Raw genomic sequence first — 19,234 nt, forward strand, 5'->3', positions numbered from 1 at the left:
TATATAGTCAGCCGTTTTTAGCCAAAAATCATGACCATGTGTCGTAAGGCGTTTTTAGCCAAAAAAAAAACAACAACCATGTATCGTAAGGCGTTTTTATTGGAAAAAAAGGACCATGTATAGTAAGGCGTTCTGAGCCGGAGGGGGGTGGTGGTTTCGGCTAAAAAGCGTTACTATACATGGTCGTTTTTTTTCCCGTCTAAAAACGGCTTATGAGACATGGTCTTTTTTATGGCTAAAAACGCCTGACTATGCGTGGTTGTTTTTTTCGGCTAAAAACACCTTACTATACATGGTCGTTTTTTTTCCCGTCTAAAAACGGCTTATGAGACATGGTCTTTTTTATGGCTAAAAACGCCTGACTATGCGTGGTTGTTTTTTTCGGCTAAAAACACCTTACTATACATGGTCGTTTTTTTCGTCGAAAAACGCCTTACTATATATGTTCGGTTTTTTCGTCTAAAAACGCCTCACTTATACATGGTTTTTATTTGGTCGAAATACACCCTACTATACATGGTTGTTTTTTTTCGGCTAAAAACGCCTTACTATACATGACTGGTGTCAAACTCATTTCACATGGTGGGCCACATTCGGGCTCGGTATATGTCAAGTGGGCCGGACCATTAAAATGATACCATACTTTGCTATAAACAACCAAAACAACATGTCTTTCCTTTGTTTTGGTATAAAGAAGCACAAGAACATTTGGAAAATGTTGAAATTTAATGAACGTATCTTTTACAAAACATTTCATGAAGCACCTTACATTCCTTTCAACAAATGTGCAATTTACTCTTGAGAGTGTTTCTAAAAGTCCAGTCCATGAGATTGTTTTTGATCTTGCTACGGGCATCCTTCACTTCATGGTGAAAGTCCTTGTGTAGCTATGAAATCCGTTCCACTTGATTTAATAGAGAACGTCCTTATTAGTGGCCCATTATTATTACCAGTCCATTATTTCTCAGCGACCTTGCTTGCACTGGTCACTTCCACGATTGCTTGTGAAAGACGGGAAATTCAAAGCATTCAAGAGATGACAAAAAAAACGGTGTATGGACAAAAGGCTTTTCAACTAAGTCTTCATCAATGCTGGTACGAGCATTTAGCGCTACCAACTAGCTTGTGAATTAGTCTGAAACGACTTAGGATCTTAGAGTGAATTTTATGCACGATTGACATGCGGGCAACTGGCACAAGGGTTCCTCAACACACTCCCCCCAAAGAATTAGGCATTTGGATTTCGTAAAAACAACAACAAAAATTATAAACGAAAACGCTTGCTGGCATATTATGCTAATCAAAAAAACAGCAGGTTCCTTGTGCATTCAAAAACCAACAAGATCCTTAAAAATTCGTCAGACAAAAAAGACCAGACAAATGTATTTTCTCTCCCTTCAACTTTATTAGCACATTTGGTATTGGAGTAATCCAAAAGTAATTACAAGTTAGATTACTTTGATATTTTGTTACTAACATTATGTGACCAACTATTTTTTTTAATCAGGTGTAAACCAGTAACTATTGGAATACATTTTGAAAGTAATCCTCCAAACCCTGATGGTGGAGGACTTAATTTTGGTTTGGGGCTGCTTTGCTTTCCCTGGGCCTGGACAAAAAAAAGGAAATGTTTGAGATTCGAGAGCATCCATTTGCCAAATGAAGACTGGACAGAAGACAGCCGAAACAAAGGGGGAACCATGGAGCGCTTTATGCAAAAATTCAAGCAATTACAAATGCTTTTTTTCTCTCTTTTTTTTGCAAGTGTTTCCGTGGTCGAGTATTTGAGAGCTTCAGTTCCTGAGCGGGTGACGGATAAAAGATTTACATTTGAAGGAGTGTCTGCCAAGTGGCTCCTTGTTCAGGCGTACGGGAGAAAGGAGTGTGCACGCATCCTCACTAAGCACGGGTATGAATGTCGACACGTGTGCGCGGCCATCCACTCCAAACTGGTCCACAAGTTGGAACAAGTTGAATGCTTCCAAAGTGGTTTCTGCGATGACGTGAGTTTACCTATGTGTGTGCGCATACATGCAAGTGCATTCGTGTGCGCTGTCTTTTTAAGCAACGATTGTATTTCAAGTTGTACTTCCTGCCCCCAAATTGGTCTTTGCAGTTGGGAAGATGAGAGGGGGTGGGTGGGGCAGAGAGGGGTGGTGTCTATGAGCATCTGCCAGTCTTCCGGCAACCAACCAGACACTCACGCAATGGAAAGCTCCACCCCACTGTCGCACACACCACTGTCCAAACGCCCGTCCTGTCGTCCGACGTCCACCTTGAGGTCCTCCAGCTGAGCGCACACCACGCCGTCACTGTCGCCGCCATCGCCGCCGCCATCGCCGCCTGCAGGTGTTGGCAGGAAGTGTCATTTCATGGTTGCAAAGAGCCGGAAAATGGGATGAGGGCGGTTGCCATGGAAATGCGAAAGGTTGAGCCACAAAGGCTTTCGCTCACCCGTCTTCTGGTCACACAGCGCCTCCTCCAGGACGCTCAGCGCTCTGCACGAGCCAACTGATTTGAGAGCAGCTCCAAGGTCTCGCACCGTACCGCCAGACACCTGAAACGCATGCGTGCGCCTTCATACTCCATAATCATGATGTGTACTTAACATGTATTAAAATATATAGACAGGAACCGGGCCAAACCATGAATAGCGAAAGTTCAGTTCTTGCTTGAATCATTCGAGTCATCTTTTGTTTGCAAATGTTCTTTGCGGCGCCACGGTTACCTCATAGGAGTCGATGAGCGTCTTGGCGGGGTCCGAGCTGAGTCTGAATGCGGTCTTGAGGATTCCCAGACCGAGAGCATCAGCCAGGTTTTCCCAGCACGCGTCGTTTGCCACGGCGCCGCAGAGCGTCGTCTTCACCGAGGTTCCCAGGCTCTGAAGGTCGCCTGGGTCACAATAATGGGTCGGGGGTGGGACCAAAACGCATTACGTGTATTCAGCCTTCATCTTTGTGTTGTTGTTTTTTTCTTTTTTTTTTAACATTCATTCATTCATTCATCTTCTGAGCCGCTTGATCCTCATTAGGGTCGCGGGGGGTGCTGGAGCCTATCCCAGCCGTCTTCGGGCAGTAGGCGGGGGACACCCTGAATCGGTTGCCAGCCAATCGCAGGGCACACAGAAACAAACAACCATTCGTATTCACACTCACACCTAGGGACAATTTCGAGTGTTCAATCAGCCTGCCACACATGTTTTTTTGGAATGTGGGAGGAAACCGGAGCACCCGGAGAAAACCCACGCAGGCCCGGGGAGAACACGCAAACTCCACACAGGGAGGCCGGAGCTGGAATCAAACCCGGTACCTCTGCACTGTGAAGCTGACGTGCTAACCACTGGACTACCAACAATTGCACCTTAATGCAGCCAATTATGTAACAACCAGACTTTGACAGATTAATTGTACAAGGACAGTACCGGACGCTCTTTTCTGTCAGTTGGTTCCCGGTCCATTAAATCATGCTCTATGTGTGTGTGTGTGTGTGTGTGTGTATGTTCAGAGTGAGTGATTAGGGATGGGTACCTTTCATTCTGTATTTCGGTTCAAATGTTAACGGTAGCAATTTAACTGATTTACAGTGTAGTATACACTTATGTTTACGCCACACCTGTGTGACAGACGTATGATGTCATGGTGATCGCTTACAAGACTGCAAGTGAAAGTATTGAATATGGAATAATTGTCGTAGATCAGGGGTGCCCATTAGGTAGATCCTGATCTACCAGTAGATCTAAGACAGGTCCCAAGTAGATCCGAGGAGTGTCGAGAAGAAAAAAAACAACCATTTGTGTGTCTTTGTTCATGTTAGTAATATATTTTTTGTGTTAATATACACTGCACACTAATCAGTCTCATTTTCACAAAAAAAAATATTTAAAAAATAAAATAAAGCAGGTAAATATTAAATATGTGTGTGTGTGTGCGTGCGCGCGCCGGTAAGGGTAGATCCCGTGAGGTTAGTTGATCGAAAAGTAGATCTTCGATCCAAAAAGTTTGGGGACCCCTGTCATAGATCAACAGGTTTCCATATGAATGAAGGCGTCATTTGCCTTCACCTTAGCATCCTACGATGCATAATAAAGCGGATATCGTTTGTTGTCCGAAAGATGTTGCAAAAGCACCTGAAAAAGAATCATCACAATCTTGACGAAAAACAAATTAATAAAATAAATTTGCAATGAGATCATTTTCCAAAATCGTTCAGCCCTAATTTGTGAGTGCGTTGGTATACACGAGCGTGCGTGTGCAACATCGCTCCACAAACTCACCGTGAGGTGGGAGAGCCACACTGGGACATTTGGGATGGTACTCATGACCGCTGAGAAGCTCCAACACCTGACAACACACAAAAGCGTGATCGTCTTGCCTCTTCCCTCTCAAGACATCATTTTACTTCTCCGGTATTCATTGCTCGTGTTTCAGCTCAAATCGAGTATAGCTGGATCCACTGGAATCTGCTAGTTGTAAACAACGTTTCATTCCTGACATTGTTGACATTGCACTTGTTCGGGAAATTTCTAATGAAAGTGAATATTTTCCAAATGGGTGTGAGCTGCGTACCTGCTCGGAGGCGGCCATGTTGATGGGGCTGGTCCCGGGAACGCAGCCCTCATCATCATCTTCGTCATCATCGTCTTCATCCTTGTAGAAAAGCGGCTCGAGGTTCTCCTTGTGAGGATCTGCGCCTGAACACGCACGCAAAAATGTCACGCTGAGCCGGATCATCAGTAAGCTAGACTGTGTGCGTGCGTGCACATAGGCGTACCCGCCGCCATGAGTAGCGCCGTTAGCTTGACGAGGCCCCGCCCGGCGGCAACGTGTAGGGGTGTGGTGCCGTCGTAGGTGCAGCAGTCCACCTTGGCATTGCCCTGTTGACCACAAAGGTGCGGGGTGATGACATCACCAAGCGTGGGTTGTTATGACATCATCAGAGGGCATGCGTTGCGACGACGAGATGAGCGCGCCGTCACCTCGAGCAGCAGGCAGCCGGCGAGCGATACGTTGTCGGCCTCGGTGGCGAGGTGCAGGGCGGTCTTTCCGCTGCCCCGCTCCTGAGCCTCCACGTCGGCCCCGCCCTCCAGGAGCTCCCGCAGCGACCGCAGCTGATTGGACGCCACGGCCAAGTGGATGGCGCACAAACCTGCTGACGACAACCAAAACACTCAACCAACAGCGTGTGTAAGTGTGCAGTCAGTTGCTTGTGTGTGCACGGGTGCGTACCGGCGGTGTTGCAGTCGTCGACGCTTCGTCTGACGGCGTGCTGACGCAACAGCAAGCGCAGCATGGAACCCCCCTGCCGCGCGGCCAAGTGCAGTGGCGCGTCGCCGTGGCGGTCACTGAGCGTGGGGTCGGCCCCGGCCGCCAGCAGCGCCTGCGCCACCGCCGGCTGCTGCGTTGTCACCGCCAGGTGGAGAGGGGTCTGATCAAAGTGAGATGGGGCGCACACATGATGACCTCGTATGCGATGGATCTTAACATGGCATTTTTCACACTGGCAACCAGCCTGTTGTTTGCCTACATGTGCCCCGAGTTGCGGCCATGGTTATTAAACATTTTCATTCATTAAAAAAAAAAAAAAAAAAAAAATAGAAATTACATTTTACATTTCATAAAACTAACAAAATAAAAACAAAAATCCTTTTAAAAATGGAAACTGAAGTGCATCTTACATTTTTTATTTAAAAAAACAAACTATAATTCCAGCCAGAATGAACTTTGCTTCATTTTTGTCAAATAATTTCATAAATGACAAGGCACAAAAGAACTTTCATTCTTTGAGGAGTTTTACTTGATTACACAATACATAGTGGCCTTCCGCCCACCCCCACCCCACCTTTCACTCAACAAATGGTTAATATATTGAGAGAAAAAACTAAAACTAATACTAAAACAAAGCATTTTCAAAAAAATAATTTAATACAAACTCATCAGCGGGTTACAAAAAAACAAACCTGAACCCGAAAAAAAAACGACACTGTCCATCATCCATTTGTTCCAATTATGGAAGCCCAGACTTGACTTTTCCCAGTCCATGCTGTGTCTACATGTGACCTGACTGTCACTGTCCAATGTTACATAACTGCCTGCCGACCACTGTTTTCTGTGGTTTGTATGTGCAGTTACATCGAGTGATGCGGTCTGACCTGGTAGAGATGGTTCCTCATGTCGAGAAGTCGGTCTCCCGGCGGCAGCGCTGCGAGCACCCGGGTGAGACTGTCCAGTGCCCCCTGCTGGCCATGCAGGACTGCCAGGTGGAGTCCCCTGACACACACAACACGCAGCGGCCACGTTCAACGTTCCGACAAACACCTGAGCGGAGATGACATCAAGGCGCACTCACGTGTCTCCGTCGTCGTCTTGCGCCGCCATCAGGGGATGCTGTGAGGCCAGCAGGTACGCCGCGTCGCCAGTGGCGGCATACAGGAAGACGGCCGATGCGTGCTTGCTGGTCGCCTCGTCGTCGTCGACATCTTGCTGCAGTTGCTGTTGCTGCGGTGGGCGCGTCACAGCGCGGGCTCCTGACCCGTCATCGGGATCTTTGTCGGTGTCATTGTCATGTGCCATGTTGCCAGGAGAATTCTCTAAAAGATAAAAAATGTCCACAATTGAAACCGGTATCTTCTACATGTGTCTTCCTCAGACTTCAAGAAAAAAAGTGTTGAGATCTGACTGCATCTATGAGGCAGCATTTCATCACCATAGGATGCTTCAACTATTCCAACTCCAGACTGTTCAACTGATACACTTTCCCAAAATTCATTCATTTTCAAAATAAAAGCCTTAAAAAAGAAAAACAGTTTTCTTGTTCCCCAGTCCAACTTGAAATTCAATTGTTGTTCCATGGCTTTTCGCAATAAATTCCTTCAGTGAGGGCGGGATTACATAAACCATCCCAAATGTGGTGTCACAATGAATCACGACGAGACCACGAAAGTCCGCCGTTTAATTTCCCAGTGGGCAGGCGGGCAACTCGCAGCCGAGCACGTTTCTCACCATTTTTGACTCCGCCTCCTTCAAGACTTGTCGCATAGCCGGTGGGACAAGCTCCGCCTCCAGCTCCTCTCCCGTAACTGAACGCGGACAAACCCTGGAAGTAACCTACTGGAACAAAAGCCGTGGTCAACACTGATGATGTCACGGCTAAGCCCTCGTTTTCCACACCTGGCAGTGACACATGCGATAGGGGCTAAAGACCAGCGAGGTAGGTTTTACCGCCTCCGGCGGAGCCTGGCCCTCCTCCTGGTCCCGGGCCTCCTCGATACAGATTGCCGCCGACTCCTCCGCCGCCGCCGAGGCCGCTGAAGTCCTGGAAGTTAGGTAACGTCTTCTGACGCTTCCTCTGCACCTCCTCTTTGTCTACACACGCACAAGACAAAACTGCGCTCAACACTTGTGTGCTGTATGATGGTTTTGTGGCACCGCTGACATTTTATGGCATTTTTGTTTGCCGGCGTCGCGGCGACGGATAGGACGTACCGATGATCTGCGGGTGGTACGTGAAAGGCTTGGGCTCGCTGGTCTCGCTATCCGACTTTCTCTTGAGCTGCACCATAACCGGCGTCGGCTTCTGCAGGTTCTGGTCACGATACTTGGGCGTCTTGAACACGATGGCAAACTGAGGAGGCGAAGTATGTCGCCGCGGTTACCGGGGCTTCCAATGGCTTGCGATTTGTCATTACAGGTATTTATTTATTCATTCATTCATTTTTGTGAGCAAGTTTCTTATTTTAAATGTGTTTTTATTTTTTCAAAAATATTTGGTGCATTGTTGAGCACAAGATAAAAATTAAATTAAATTAAATAAAAATTAATGAAGTATTGTGTAACTACAATACTTCAACAAAATTTCTTCTTTGAAATGGAAAAACATTTTTGGTTTATTTTATTTTGTTCACAAAATGCTTTTTCAACCATTTTGCTAGTTTTTATTAACGATAATAACCTTTAGTGGTTACAACGGGTTGCGTGTAAAGGCGCTAACCTGTCTGTGCACGTCCGTGGGAGAGAAATCTCCCAGAGCTTCCCAAGTGAGACCTGAGTCGTCTTCCTCGAAAAAGCGCACCAGGATGTCATCTGCGGCACACACACACACGCACACGTTCGTCACGTGACACTCGGGGAAAGCTCAACGTGCACTTTTTGTGCGTGCGCAACCTTTCTGGACTTTGTCACACAGAAGGTAGACCTCCTCTCCACCGCTCACGCAACCTGCCGTACGGTCCATGCGAACTATCTTCAAGTTTGATGCGTTGGGAGCCTCTGAGGACAAAAACAAACAAAAGAAAACAAGTCAGGTCTGATTATCATCTACCAGGAAATTATTGTTTTCCTTGTAAAATCACTCGTTACTCTTAATACAGCTTTCTTCTTGAATAAATACTTTAGTCTCATATACGGTTTTTTTTCCGGGGAGGGGAGGCTGGGTGGTGGGGGGGGGGGGAAGGGGGGAATACATAATTGTTGGAAAACAAGGACTTCTTTTTTATTTTTAAACAATTTAAAACAAATTATTTTCATCTTGAGAAATGATGACTTTACTCTTAGTCATAACTTTATTGAAAAAGAAAAAAAAATCAAGTCCACTTGACAAAACATTCTCACAATGACTTGAAATAGGGACAAACTTGATTTTTAACTCTTTTAAAACTATTGAGTCACAAGTAACAAAGACTTTTTTGGGGAAAATAAACATCTATTTTTGTTTACTTCTTTTTTTGATACTTTTCTATTTTACTATTCACATTACAGATTTTTTTAATTGGAAAAAAAAATCATGTAAACCTAAAAAAACAATTCACATTTTTTAAAATAAATCTGTGATATTTGTTTTCTAGAAAAAAAACATTTGTGAATTTTTTTTCCAGCAACTCAAAAAGTACGACTTTCCTAATATGATTATTTTTCTTGAAAAAAGGTACTATTGTAAAATTAGGACTTTTTTTATGTAAACTTTCTTGAAACTGGCTTTTTTTCTTTTCTTAGTCTATGTGTGTATGTGGCTTTGTGCGTCAATGTATGTCTGTGTGTGCATGTTTGTGTGTGGCGGAAGTACGGCTCGTGGAGCCCATGTGTGCATGGTGAGGTTATTAGGTGAGTGTGTGAACTGACTGCTGTCGTAGATGGGGTGCGAGAGGACGGGGTGCAGCGGCCGGGTGAAGGCGCCGTCGCTGTCGGGGAGGAAGGCGCTGAACATGAGGCGCACCACGCTCAGGTCCATCTCTTTGGCCTGCACACATGCCGCGCCGCAGATCGCGCCACGCTGCTGCTCTGCACACGCCACAACACAAGATTACGCTCGTTTGCGCCGCCTGCGAGAGGCGGTGGAACTCTGCGAGAAAAGCGCTGACACTTGAGAGGCAGCAGAAGTCAAATGTGTGGATCGGGGAACGCGGAAAAGCTTGTCTGGCTTGTCCAGTCCAAACATAAAACAGTGAGAATCACACATTTAATACAAGGAAATTCCTTCAGAACAGCCTGCTCGTTCACTCCTGACAAATATAAAATGCCATTGAGATGCTAACAGTGACCGGATATTGGAACATCCATCCATCCATTTTCCGAACCACTTGATCCTCACTAAGGTTGCGGGGGGTGCTGGAGCCTATCCCAGCCGTCTTCGGGTAGTAGGCGGGGGACACCCTGAATCAGTGGCCAGCCAATCGCAGGGCACAGAGACGAACAACCATCCACACCCACACTCACACCTCGGGACAATTTAGAATGTCCAATCAGCCTGCCAAGCATGTTTTTTGGAATGTGGAAGGAAAGCGGAGCACCCGGAGAAAACCCACGCAAGCCCGGGGAGAACATGCAAACTCCACACAGGGAGGCCGGAGCTGGAATCGAACCCGGTACCTCTGCACTGTGAAGCCGACGTGCTAACCACTGGACTACCGGGCCGCCCGGATATTGTAACATATATGGTGAAATGACGCCTGTTGACAGATAATGGAGCATTACTCACAGACGTATATTCTTTACCGTCTGTAAAAAGCAAGTATTAATACAGCATTTTCGTGAGGGTTAGCAGAAGTAGAAGTCTGTTCTTCAACTGTGTCTGTATGACTGGACGGTGTTATACTGGCCCTCAGTGGCCAAGGTGAGTACACCAGAAGTGGCGGCATGAAATTATCAGTGCTTTACATTCGATTGAATTCTTTTTTTGACAATTTACCGGCTCATGTTGGAACAGATGACAACACTGATGTCATCACTGGGTGATGCGAGCTCTCACTCTTGGCACTTTCACGCTGCAACTCGGCATCTCGCAATCACTTCCTTTCACACAGACAACATCCCACCTATGTTCGCCTTGGGAAGGCATCAAATTACAACCAATTTTGCCTTTCATGCAGAGCACAGCCAACATTGCAGCAACTGTGTGCACATTCACATACGTCAGTAAAGTGACGATCAAGAGATGATGTTGACAATTGAGACGTTCCGCTAACGCCTTTCATATGGCTAGTTTTGCAAACTGGAAATTTGTGGGTTGAATTTGCCCCATGTGCTGTGTCAGCAGCTTTCACATAGTGACACGAGAAAGAAGAGACGCACGCGCGGACGGTTGGACGGACCGGAGAGCTGTCGGGGCACGCGGGCTTCGGCGCATGGGGTGTCGACATCTGGGTGGATGGAAACCCCGAAGTTGTAGCCCATGCGGACCGCCTCGCACATGCGCTCCTCCAACGTCTTGGCCACATTTTTCTTTGTCACGTGCTGGATGCCCAAGTTTTGGAATCTGAACACACACAACAAACGCATATGTACCACTGCGTGTGTGTGTGTGTGTGTGTGTGTGCGTGTGATGGCCATCCCTACGCGTTATTCTGCTTGGCTCTCGACGAAGGCGGACGATTTTTGCACTGCTCCTCCTGCCCTCACCCCACCCTTTCTGTGCTCGCCACTTAGTCCTTGTGCTGTCTTTGTCTAACTTTTTTCCTAGCCTCTTACCGTATTTTTCATCCGAAGAACTAACCATAGAATTAGTTGGCTGGTCTCTCGATGTAATTGACAATTTTTTTTCGACGAAAACAGCGGGCAGTGGGGAGCCTGCTTGCCCTCCGGGGACACTTACAGCCGGATACGCCCTGGATCCATAGAGAAAGTGGAGACCGGTGTGCCTGGCAGTACTGACGACATCTACATTATTGGCCTTTTGATAACAGTTATTCTGCTGTTTGGTGTTGGCAGCTTTCTGTTCTATCGCAAAATTCAACTGACGGGAGCTGCTCTATTGGAAGTGAAGAAGCTGCCGGTCACTCTGGATGGCTTGGCGCGAATGTCCAACACTCAGACTCAAGCGGTGACTGAGCTCAACCGCAATATTGTTGCGGTTTTGGAGCGACTCCGCGCGATCGACAACACCATGGAGAAGTTGGAATCCGCGCTGTGGAAAGAATTTTCGGATCCGACTGATCGGCGCCAGTGAGGAGATACAGACCAAGGACTCAAGGCTGTCTGGAATTGTTGGCGGCCGTCCCTCCAAAACAAACAACGCTATCTGGCCTTTCCCCTAGATGGAAGTACGCATGGAGTCTAGGGGCCCCCACCACCACCCCCCTCCTTCTTGGCCATGGACTGATAAGCCGGGACTGTCTTCATGATGAGCAGACCTCGACGAAGCAGCTATGACCTGTACACGCATACACCTACACAACTGGACAACCACACGCGCATACACATCCTTGTTATCACTGTCTTCATCGCTCCGATTCTTTTTTCCCCCGTGACGTGGTTCGATATGCGGAGCGCAACGGTGACCGTGCAGTTGGTCATTTCGGCCGCGTCGCGGTTAACCCCCCCCCCCTTCCCATTCATCCTCCCCCCTTATTACATTTTATGTCTTGTGACTTGTTGTAACTGTCATATGCTTATTTATGTGCAAGGGTCTTTTTTTATCTTGGACCTTAAATTATCCTCGGAAGAGGATAGTTCGAGCGTGTTTTTTTTTTTCCCTCTCCCTACCCAGCGTTTTCCTTTCTGAAATCTGATTGTAATTTCCCCATTGCGGGACAAATAAAGGATATCTTAAATCTTACGTGATGCTGTCGTCTTTGGGGGCCACGTCGAGGATGCAAACGCCCTTGTCGCACTGCTTTCCCACTAGACTGTGCGCATGCAGTCGGGGGAGAGGCGTCAGCGCCGTCACCAGCTGGACCACCACGCGGGCCGGACCCTGGTAGTGACAAATCTACGCAAAGCACACCCACCAAAACTGTCACTCGCTCATCCGATGTAATGCCATGACAACCAGGAGAAAGCACGTTGTAAAAAAAAAAAGGGTTGCGTTGCATAGAACTGGGATTCAGATTAACCCCTCAGCTCAACGGTGCGGCACAAATATTACTCATTCCACGCAGAGGATAAATAATACATATCTGGGAGCTTTGTTATATTGTTCACGTAGTTGCTGCACTTTGTTTCCAATCTGTTGCTTAAATGACTGAAGCAATGAAAAATAGATTTTATCTTCGCATTAAGATAGCAGACTGAAAAGCATAGCTAAAAGATTGTTTCAAATATACAAGATGCAATTGTTACCTTGACGGCGGGATACGTTTTCTTGTTCTTCTCGCTGGTGGCTCCAGGCAGGCCGCCGTGAGACGGACCCTCGCAGCCATAACGGAAGCGGAAGCCTCGCTGACAAAACGCAAACACACAACGTTGGCGGTCCGTCACGTGACAACATCATGCTCACGAATGAGCGCCCTCATCTTCCAATATTTACACAACATACATACAACAGTAATACACATGACCTGTACAGGTGTCATATACATCTGTATGTTATAAGGAATACATGTTTTGTATCCAGTGGAAATTGAAAATGTGAAACATCTGGAAAAAGGAGTCGCACATCTGAGTGTGTAACATGCGTAACGTCTGCATGTTGCCAATATTACGGAGCCCGCTAACCCTTGTGGCAATCTCGCCAAACGCAGGGAAAATCCACCTTCAATATAAATTGAATCCATTCTCAGAAGTGACACCTGAGGGACACCCTCAGGGTAATTATAGTGACAAACATTTTATAACTGCAAAAATATCTGGTTAACACTTAAATGGAAAAGCTGCCAAGGATTGAAATGTAAAGCAATGTCTAATTAAAATGAACACAAATTATGCTTCTTAAAATGTTTTTTATACATACATCAAGCTAGCTAGCTAGCATTTTCCTGCGTCAATCAAACCATGGCGGCATTCACTTTTTATCCTTTGACAGTATACAATCACATTTTTAGTCATGTGTTAACCTTTAAATTGTCTAGAGTAGGGGTGTCAAACTCATTTTTGTCGCGGGCCACTGTAGAATTACGTCTTCCCTCGGAAGGCCGTTACGACAGTGAAACCGAATAAATGTTTAATCATCCCATCATATTATGACTTGTACACAAAAAACAAAAAACAATGGCTCACTAGTTTTAAAATCAGTCAAGTATTTGTTCAATTATTATCCAAGTGAGTGTAAACCGGGTCACAAAGTTAGTGCGAAATGTCAGAGTTATTTATTACATATGACAATTTGAGATTTCAGTACAGATTTAAGCAAGGGTCATTCATGGAAGTTGACACATATGATTTGCTTTTGCGGTTCACATAAAATGAGGTGGCGGGCCGGATCTGGCCCCCGGGCCTCGTCTTTGACACCTGTGGTCGAAAGCACATTTAACATGATCAATTTCAACTCAGTGTTTCAATAAATATACTGTATATTGCATCGTACAAGTCATGGGTTTGATTCTGGCCTTCCTGTGTAGAGTTTGTTTGTTGTCCCTGTGCCTGCGTTTTCTCTGGGTTCTCCAGTTTTGTCCCACATTCCAAAAATAATGCTGGGTAGGTTAATGGGACACTCTAAATTGTCCCTAGGTGTGATTGTGAGCGGTTGTTCGTCTTATGTCTGCCCTGCGATTAGCAATGATGTTTAAAACCAAATTATCACTTGGATTTGTGTTACAAGCGTATGCGAAAGGCCAACAGATGGTACGCCACAACGAATGTCACATCGGGAGCGCCAGCTTTGTTGTAAAATATAGATTTTGTTTGAAAAGGCACTTTGAGATCGAGACTCATCTGCAATTACAACTCAAAAGGCCTTCCGACCAATATGACGGGAGACGGGTGTTGTGTAGTTGACGTATGCCGAGCGCGTACCTGTTTTGGCTGCTCCAGAATGTGGAGGAAGGGGCCGTCCCCTGAAAAGCAAAACACAACTTCTTCAAAACGATGAAGTCAATTTCCCCATCATGGTGCAATAGCGTAATGGAGACTTGGATTGTTTGTTACAGCGCTTGGGTCTTTTAATTGTTTTTTTGTATTTACTGATATCTTGAAGGCTAGCCGCAAATCGGATGCTTATTTTTGATTGTTGTTGCAATCATAAAGATTTAAAATATATATTTGGATCTTCACATGATCACTGTGAGACATTTTTTTTTAATCGGATTAATTGCACAAAAAAAATAAATAAATCAACAGTTTCAATCACTCTCCTCAAATAAGTGTTATTTGAAACGATCATGACACAATGCATAATTGGTGGCTACTTGTCAAATTTCCTCTGTTGCAAATTTGCTGGACCAGGACGCAACCCTGTGATCAAGCAGGCGTCGCTGTACTGAACGTTTCTGGGGAACAGGAAAAGGTGGTCTCCCTGGAAACAGTCAACTTGAGTGAAGGTGACTGTCGTAGTTTCTGCGTGGGCTCCAGTGATGACTTTGCATGTGCAACTTTTTTTTTTCAATATAAAAAGTCGCACTGTTTCGTCAACATCCAGCGTGCATCACGTCAACGCCAAAGTGTGAAGGCGGCCTGGCGTCAAGAGCGACAAACAGGAAGTGAAAGCGTAGGGACGCCGCCCGCTGCTGTCACGCCACGAAACTTCTTTCACCTTCCCACCACCACAAAGTATCGCTTGAAACTCAAACTTTCATTTTGTTTTCTTTTTGAACTAACTTCCTCTCTTTCAAGTGAGTACGAGACAAAAACAGGATTTCATGTTCAGGTTGAGAGTTTCCGCACTTCATATATGATGAACTAAGAACGAGTGAAAATGTCTTTCAAGCTTGTGGGAGTGCCAAAACTATGAAATAAAACATTTTATTTATATTTTAAAAAACAGTTGGCCGATTGTATCGTCTGGTATTGGACCTTTCCAGAATAATCCTATCTGCCTGATAGGATATTCGTACTTTCTCATGAAACGGTAAATGCTGTTTAGTGCGGGAGTCACTCCAAATTATGTCCTTGAGTTGTTTGTCCACTAGATGGCGCTCCAAACCCATTGCGCGTTCCAATACACGTCTGAGGGAGCCAAAGACTCAGTTCTAAAAATCCTCATGGGAGTCGTGCGCAGGAACATTGACACCAACAATGAGGAAGTTAATGTGTTCCGTTGGTGCCAAAGAAGCTCTTGAGCACGACTTTGCTTTGACAGCAAAATCTTCCGCTTGTTGCAGTCAACAACAAGTGGAACAATATGGAGCTGGTCTTCTAAAAACTACCGCATATATTAGGAAAACGTGTTTTCCTAATATAAGTTGATTTTTTTCCCTGCAGGCAAATATTAGACTCGGCCTCCCAAAACTCCAGACAGGTTGGCCACCAGTCTCCGTGCGAGTGGGGATCACGTGTTTGAGCGAAGACAACAACTTCTTGTGTGGGAGGAAGTGATGCGCTTACCCATCCTGGTGGACGCCGGGTGCGACTGCAGCACAGGGAATTGTGGAATGTCCCACGAGGGATCCATCATTAGCGAGTCCAGGATCTGACGCCGCAAACAAATCCAAACATTTGAAATGAAAAATTCAAGACATTGTTTACTTTGATGTAACATGCGTGCACACCTGACTGCCGACAGGAAGGAAGTGCTCGTCTGCCGCCATGTTGCCTGAAAAGAAAGAATAAAGCGATTGTTTATTAACTTGGTTGATTCTGTCGTACTATGTTGATGACTAAGAAAATGACACACAATCATTTCCAAAAGATGTTCAACCGATATTGAATTGAACATACTACAAATACAAGATATTTAACATTCAAAAGGATCAACTTTGTCTTTTGGAAATAATCATTAACCGATTGTTTTGGTTGGCCCACAATTTAATGGGAGCAGCCCATCAGTCCATTTACAATATGGACAGCACACTGAACTAATCAACATCACAGGCAAATCTATGTGGTAGCCAGGTGTGGTCAAGAACAATGTCCATCTATACATTTTCAGAAGAATTTCTCTTCCAAAAGAATACATCTGATTCTTACAGTCAACTCTGTCCAACATTTTCACAACAAAGCAAGCAAATGTGACTGAGAAGTGATTGTTTATCATACCATCCACAGTCATAATTTCATGAAATAAAAAGCACACAATTCCACAACTTTGCTGAACACATTCATAATATACGCAGGAAGCTCAAGTTAAAAAGTAAAGATAATAATTGTGAAGAATGAAGATGTTGTTCTTTTTAGATATGATTTCAATGAAATGGCCATTAAACACAATATGCAAAATACATGTTTCCTTTCAGAGGTGGGGAAACTTAAAACATGCAGGACACTGGCCTTGGAGAACAAAGGTTTGACACACAAGCAAAGCAACGGCAAAGAAATTTTGTCAATTAAGATCAGCAAAATATTATTACTTAGACTTGATCATGCTTGGATTATGTATGTGTCTTGAGCAAAGGTTCCGGATGTGTGTGCATTATATTTCATGAAACACTGACTGTGGATGGTATGACAATGATTTCTCCGTTAGATACAAGGTCGCAAGAATGTGCAGGTGTCCGTGTGGGCTGGTCAAAGTCAAAATACCAGGGTCGATTTTTTTTGTGCTAGTCCAGTTCTGGCTGTAGATGCTCTCCCCACCCCGTGTGGACATCTCCCCCCCCCCCCCCCCGCCCCATTGGCCCCACCCTCTGCACGCCCCTGAATACAATCCATGTCAATTCAGTAATAATAGCTTGAAAGATTTTAAAGTACCTTTTGAATACGTCGGTATTTGTAAGCCAACTACATGCCAAGTATGAGTGAATTCAAGTATTGCTGACTTGACATTGAAGTGAAATTGAATAATAACAAATTGGCACTTGCGGGTTCCAGCCCACAGTTGAGGAGCCCAGCAATTTGCTTGCCGTACATTTTCATTTTGTACAAGTGGGTCTCAATCAACCTTTAAATCCGAGCAAAACGACGATGACGAAGTGAACCGAATTGAGTTGGGATCGACGCTGCCTTCCCCAAACCCTTTCAAACTTCTTGCCGGTGGGAGCGAGGGAGCTAAATACGCACAATGTTGTCCCTTCCAGTCTTCCCGGGGACCCTTTTCAAACCCGCGCCCTATCCTTTTGCGATTGACCAACTTTCCCGAGTGGTCCGCCTCCAGACATGAAAACGTTTCGTGGCTTTTGGACGAGTTGGAGCGCAGCAATCGACTTTCAAAGCGACTTGAATGAGGAAGTGAGCGCGCGACAAAAGGACGCTTGTTTAGCGAGGGGACTTTGGCCAACGTTCGTCAACATTCGCCGGTGAAAGTCGCAGATGAAAGCGTGTCGTTACCTTGTAGGTGGACCGGATTCGCCTCACTCGCTTCTTGGCATTTGTGTCAAATTGACGACTTGATTGACACGCGCAGCGCCGCCATTGCAGTCACAAGCCGCCGTGACGTCATTTCGCACAACAGCACGGAAACCAGGAGAAAGAGACAGAAAAAGATTTGGGCAAATTTCTACCAGAACACTTGCTTTACTTGTTCTTCACTGAAAAAAACAAACAAAAACGAAACAAAACATGCAAATCCCCGGCATTAAAGCTCAACTTGCTTCCCGTCGGGAAATTCCCCGTGCCTTGACGCGCTGCAGAGATTCACACCAATGTCGACGTGTCACTCTGTTTGGCCACAACAAACGTCTCGACTTGATCTCATCATTTGGGGTATTTCTTCAGCAAAGTAATTTTAGGTCCATTATCAAGCCATCCGTCGATTATCGTTTTCAATTAATCGGATTTATAAAAATACCTTTTTACAATGATTTTTGTAAAAAAAATAAAAATAAAAAAATCTAATGGATATCGCGTTCATGAAAACAGGACATGAATTTTACCCGATTGCTAATTGGAAAATGCACGAAGAGAAATTATTGTCTTTCAGGTTTGGTTTGCAATATCTGTCTGAAAATCAGACGAAGCACTTTTCGTTTTGTGGAATCAAAGCAGATGTTTGCACGTCTCAAGATAACCACGACTCCAGAAATCTGAGCTTCCCCATTAAGAGCCTGAACTTCTAAATATTTCAGTTACAAGATCACGAAAAGAAAAATCAACTAAGTAGGTGTCTATTCATTAATTAGTTTTCAATTCATTCATGAATAGTTGCACTTCTAATAACAGTCCCATTTACACTTATAAAAGAAACAAGTACGAGGTGGGAGGAAATCCAATCTCGAAGGACGACCAAATAGGTCAAAGTGGACCAAGCGCACATGACGACATGAAATAATGTCGCAAAAAGTGGCAAATGTTGATTTCCCCCGTTTTGCACTTTGTCAAAAGTCCTCCACTTCACATTGGTTTGCAATTTGCCATACAGAGTGAGCTCTCTTCGCACGTTTTGAAGATCTTCACTGGGGGAACCTCCTGCACCCTGCTGGTCAACTATGGCAGCACCGCAACTTCTACTTTTTTTTTTTTTATTAAACAAACTCACGATCAGTTTTCAAGCAAGGTTAAGTTTTAAAATTCAGATTTCACCCCCGGATAAACAAAATTCAAGTCACGGTTAGGGTTTCAATGTGGAGTCTTAAGAGTTCTGCTTTCAAACAAGGGAGCAAGCAAGTTATGGTTTTCAGAGTTGACGTTTCAAATTTCTAATTCATGTCCCGGTTTTGAAGGTTAGGGTTTCAAAGTAGGCTTTTAGGTTGCGGTTTTAAACAAGTGTTAGGGTTACACGTCAAGGCTATTCTGAGCAAGGGTTTTAAACAAGGGTTATGGTTTGAAGGAAGCGTTCAAGATATAAATTGGGGTTTCAAGTCAGTGTTAAGATTTTAAAGTAGGGGTCCGGTGTGAAGGTTTCAAAGTAGGGTTTCAAGTGACAGTTCGGGTTTCAAATTAAGATTTTAACCCTGGGCTAGGGATTTAAACAAAGTCAGGTTTCAAGCCTGGCTTAGTGCTACCTGATATCAATCACAACAAAAGTGGTGGCTAAACTAACATTGTTGTTTATGTTGCCG

The 19,234-nt window shown here is 45.0% G+C and overlaps 1 protein-coding gene across 2 annotated transcripts; it reads right to left on the minus strand.

The window, feature by feature from the left end:
* Window positions 1–707: 707 nt before the first annotated feature.
* Window positions 708–17,882, minus strand: nfkb1 (nuclear factor of kappa light polypeptide gene enhancer in B-cells 1). Of its 2 annotated transcripts, none has more exons than XM_052065901.1 (23): window positions 17,565–17,882; window positions 15,851–15,894; window positions 15,687–15,771; window positions 14,160–14,200; window positions 12,549–12,647; window positions 12,047–12,198; window positions 10,583–10,746; window positions 9,114–9,272; window positions 8,160–8,264; window positions 7,987–8,078; window positions 7,482–7,620; window positions 7,218–7,361; window positions 6,999–7,103; window positions 6,346–6,586; window positions 6,149–6,266; window positions 5,226–5,424; window positions 4,976–5,145; window positions 4,771–4,873; window positions 4,566–4,690; window positions 4,274–4,340; window positions 2,729–2,892; window positions 2,455–2,557; window positions 708–2,343 (listed from the first exon to the last, which is right to left on the minus strand). In XM_052065901.1, the coding sequence occupies exons 2-23, from the start codon at window positions 15,887–15,889 to the stop codon at window positions 2,201–2,203; spliced, it is 2,757 nt and encodes a 918-aa protein (XP_051921861.1). In that variant the 5' UTR covers window positions 15,890–15,894; window positions 17,565–17,882; the 3' UTR covers window positions 708–2,200. The 2 variants fall into 2 exon arrangements, with proteins under 2 accessions (XP_051921861.1, XP_051921870.1); XM_052065910.1 differs by having other exon boundaries at window positions 708–2,330; window positions 2,454–2,557.
* Window positions 17,883–19,234: the final 1,352 nt, after the last annotated feature.

The sequence above is a fragment of the Hippocampus zosterae genome, chromosome 1, assembly GCF_025434085.1.
Source record: "Hippocampus zosterae strain Florida chromosome 1, ASM2543408v3, whole genome shotgun sequence".
NCBI classification, from domain to species: domain Eukaryota; kingdom Metazoa; phylum Chordata; class Actinopteri; order Syngnathiformes; family Syngnathidae; genus Hippocampus; species Hippocampus zosterae.

Bases quoted from the DNA above. Each gene is read 5' to 3' on its own strand.
- nfkb1 (XM_052065901.1), bottom strand. From the start codon at position 15,889: ATGGCGGCAGACGAGCACTTCCTTCCTGTCGGCAGTCAG. The intron at 14,201-15,686 runs GTAAGCGCATCA...TTTGCTTTTCAG, and splicing joins CCCGGCGTCCACCAGGATGG to GGGACGGCCCCTTCCTCCAC. The intron at 7,621-7,986 runs GTTAGCGCCTTT...TCGCCTCCTCAG, and splicing joins CCACGGACGTGCACAGACAG to TTTGCCATCGTGTTCAAGAC.